This window comes from Quercus lobata, chromosome 5 (genome assembly GCF_001633185.2).
Source record: "Quercus lobata isolate SW786 chromosome 5, ValleyOak3.0 Primary Assembly, whole genome shotgun sequence".
NCBI lineage: Eukaryota > Viridiplantae > Streptophyta > Magnoliopsida > Fagales > Fagaceae > Quercus > Quercus lobata.
The window spans coordinates 34,225,064-34,228,553 of NC_044908.1; the positions used below are offsets into that span (position 1 = coordinate 34,225,064).

At 36.6% G+C, this 3,490-nt stretch overlaps 1 protein-coding gene across 1 annotated transcript; it reads right to left on the reverse strand.

Moving 5' to 3' along the window:
* Positions 1 to 461: 461 nt before the first annotated feature.
* LOC115988590 (F-box/LRR-repeat protein 4) lies at positions 462 to 2,587 on the reverse strand. The gene is made up of 2 exons (XM_031112154.1): positions 1,808 to 2,587; positions 462 to 1,555 (listed from the first exon to the last, which is right to left on the reverse strand). Exons 1-2 carry the CDS (start codon positions 2,418 to 2,420, stop codon positions 660 to 662), a joined length of 1,509 nt encoding a protein of 502 aa, XP_030968014.1. The 5' UTR covers positions 2,421 to 2,587; the 3' UTR covers positions 462 to 659.
* Positions 2,588 to 3,490: the final 903 nt, after the last annotated feature.

Sequence of the window (3,490 nt, forward strand, 5' to 3'; positions counted from 1 at the left end):
TACACCTTCTCCTCTTCCACTCTTGGGTTTAGAAAATCTTTCTCATTAATGCACTCAATTCTGAAGAGTTTCACCCCTATTTATTGCTATCTCAGGTCAAATTTCTTTGTTAGATGTACTAAGATGGAATAAGCAGCTTCGGACAGTTATTTTTAATAGGCTGTAGGTAGCTTTTGAATGAATTTGTGTTCCTTCATATAAACTTGTATTTCTGCTCCTGTCTGAACTCTCAAGCAATTAGCAAAACAACCTGCAGGGTTGTTCTTTTTATAAGAAACATACATATACAGGTAACTAATCTAGTAAATAAAGTGGTTGAATTTGTATAATTAGTCATAGGTTAACACTTTTACTGAACGAAAAATACTAGTTCTCCATTAGAGCACTATATTCCTCTTTGGATAGAAGAATACTTTTAACAGAGACCTTGTGTAAAATCCATAACATTAACAGCAGTGAAATACTTAACAGCCTTTTTTACATTGATCATTGGATACAGAAATGAGTGGCTACATATATAAATTTAAAATTACAATTTACAAATAAAGAAAAAAAATTGTAAATTTACTACAATCCTTATTTTCAAACAATTTTGTCCACAAGTAACTAAAACAGAGCTAGAAAGATCCAAAAGAGACTTTCCATGTTCTTTCAAAATGCTAGCCCTCACAAACACAACAGCCATGACTCAAGAAAAGTTTCATTTGGCTTTCCGTAGGAACAAAACCACATGGTGGGATTATTTTTCTCAGGGATGGCCTCGTAATCACCATCCAAGCAACAATATCAATATTCACATTGTCACACCACTTCAAATTTATCTCCCTCAATTTTCTACAGTTCTTCACCACTTCTTTCACCCCTTTTTCCGTCACATTCAAGCAGCCTGCCAGATCCAAATTCAATAGCCTGCAACTTCTCTTTCCTACCATTGCCAAAGCTTCATCATTAACCCCTGATCCTCTTGCACTCAATTTCTCCAATTTGGAAACTTCAGAGTCTATTGCAAAATCCGTAATCGCACTAAAATAATTTATCTCTAAGTGCCTAATCTCACTGCATCTCTTAAAAATCTCTTCAAAGCCTTCTTCTGTGATACCCCTACAAGAGCTTAAATTGAGCACCTGTAAACTGGGGCAGATGGCCACAAACCTTTTGATACTTTCGTTACTCAATTTGCCATTTTGAGCCAAATTTAGAAACTTAACTTGAGGGTTCACCACAAATTTTGTTGGAAATTCTTCTTCGCCTAGGTTTGTCCTCTCCATATTGATCTCATTCAACAAAGGACAATTTCTTGTGAGAGTAAAGAAAGTCGAATTGGTCAGTTTAGAACAAAAGCCAAGGTTTATTGAGGTTAACTTAGAAAAAAACTTTGACAATTCATTTATGTTCTGATCAGTGAGGAAATTCACTCCTTCAACACTTATCAAGCTAAGAGAATGGTACTTACTCGATAGCAATAATAATCCAGCAAACGTGAAACCATGGCAACGAGCAAGAATGAGTTTATTTAATGGAAGACACGCTTCTACAATTGAATTAAGCAGTTCATCTGAGACAAATGAGCTTGACAAATCAAGATCGCTTAAAACCTTTCCATGTAGAAATGACTCTTTGAAAACATAATCCACAGACGGAAACCCAATTTCATTTACCGCAATGGACTTCAATCCAGGACTATGGCTAATTGTGAAAGCAATAGCATTTTGGGTTATGAAAGCGCAGTCTCGGACCGCGATTTCTCTAAGTAAGACACACCTAGATGACAAGTGGATGAGTGACTTATCAGTAATGAACTGATTACCTGAAAGGTCGATCTTGATCAGATTATTGAGCCTCGATGACAATTCTGCAACTCCTAAATCAGTCACGGGCCCCGAAAATGGTCCTGAATCCTCTGATCCAATTGAGGAAAAGATGTTTTTGTGCTCAGGATAGCTGATATCAAGCTCTTCAAGACGTGGAAATGACGCTGCTATAACAAATAGATGAATGTCCTGCAAAAAAGAGACCTTGGAGCAATTCAAGCTCTTCAAATTCTTCATATTTGAACCCAATACATGCAACCCATTCAAGTGAAGATTCTTCTGGTTCGAAATATTCAGAGCTTCGAGGTCCAATTTGGATTTGGCGATCAGACAAAGAATGCTTTCGAGGTCTCCATGGAACCCACAGAAGTCTAAGTTTTTGAGATGTCGGAATCTTCGGAGAAGTCGAGGAAGGAAAGGAGTGGTTTGGTCGGAGACAGTGAGGGTAGTTCGGAGTTGATTGGTGAGAACAAGAAAGTGCTTGGAGACCAAAGAGAGTGATTCGAAGTGACGGTGGTGGTCGAGGAGGAGATTGAATATGAGTTCCCAACATTCTTCTGGCAAATCTACATCGATTGCTAGCGGTTGTTGTTTCACTTCAGACATCATTGTTTTCAGTTTGGAAAGGAAGTGGAACTGAAAGAGAGAGAAGGGTATGTGTTTGTTAATTTGTACGTTTTCTGGTGAGATGGGATATTGGGATTTGGGAGAGAGAGAGAGAGAGAGAGAGAGAGAGAGATAGAGAAAAGAGGAACACCTGTGGCGAGCAGAGGAGATTCCAGTTTAGCTTAGGTGTGTTTGAAAGGAAATAATTGCTTTTATTACTTTGGAATGTTACGTTAGCTTTTGTGGGTTCCACAGTGCAACGGCCTGATCTCATGTTATGAGTCATCTATTTAATTTGAAGATCTACGATAAATAATTTGAATTTCAAACGCTCTTAAGAATTCAAGTATTGTCTTTTGACTAGACTAAAAGCCGACTGTGGATTCCACAGCAATCACAATTGTTTATACATAGATGCCGTTCGGAGTGAGCGTCTGCGTTTACAAGTTTGCATTTTTCGATTTTTTTATTTATTTATTTTTTTCTTGCATGTGAATAGTAACATCACATGGATTTACTGTACAGGGGACAAAAATCATTGTTCACGCACTGTTTACCACTGTTCACACACTAAAAAATATTAAAAATAGGTCACACGGTACTATTCATATATTTAAAAATTATTTTGCTACAGTATTTTCAGTTTTCAGTTTCAGTTTCAGCAACAATAAGTTCAATCCAAACAGATCTTATAACACTATTTTAGAAAACTAAAATTAAATTAATAATTAGGATGAAAAAGGGAGTTTTAAACTTTAAATATTACAAATATTTTAAGCGGTGTCAATTAATTAAATTACAAAATTCTTGTCATACAAAACACTATTTGAACTAAAATAAATGTATATGAAGCCCAAACAAAATTACCCAAGTTGGATTAACAACCTTGTAAGGTTGAATTTATTCAACCATCTAATTGGCTTTATTCCGTACCAAATTTGCTTGTAATTCAGCATTTAGTAACCCTGTATTTAGGTGGGTTTGATGTAAGGGTAGTGAGTGAGATAGAGTGAAGATTGCTCAAGAGTGTGCAAGAAAACAGAGACTCGCGGCTGAGACTCGCGGGTGACTCA

What these genes read in the sequence shown, in the direction of transcription:
- LOC115988590 (XM_031112154.1), bottom strand. Translation starts at nt 2,420, where the DNA reads ATGATGTCTGAAGTGAAACAACAACCGCTAGCAATCGATGTAGATTTG. An exon ending in GATCAAGATCGACCTTTCAG is followed by an intron (nt 1,556 to 1,807) that starts GTAATCAGTTCA and finishes CATTTGTCTCAG; the next exon opens with ATGAACTGCTTAATTCAATT.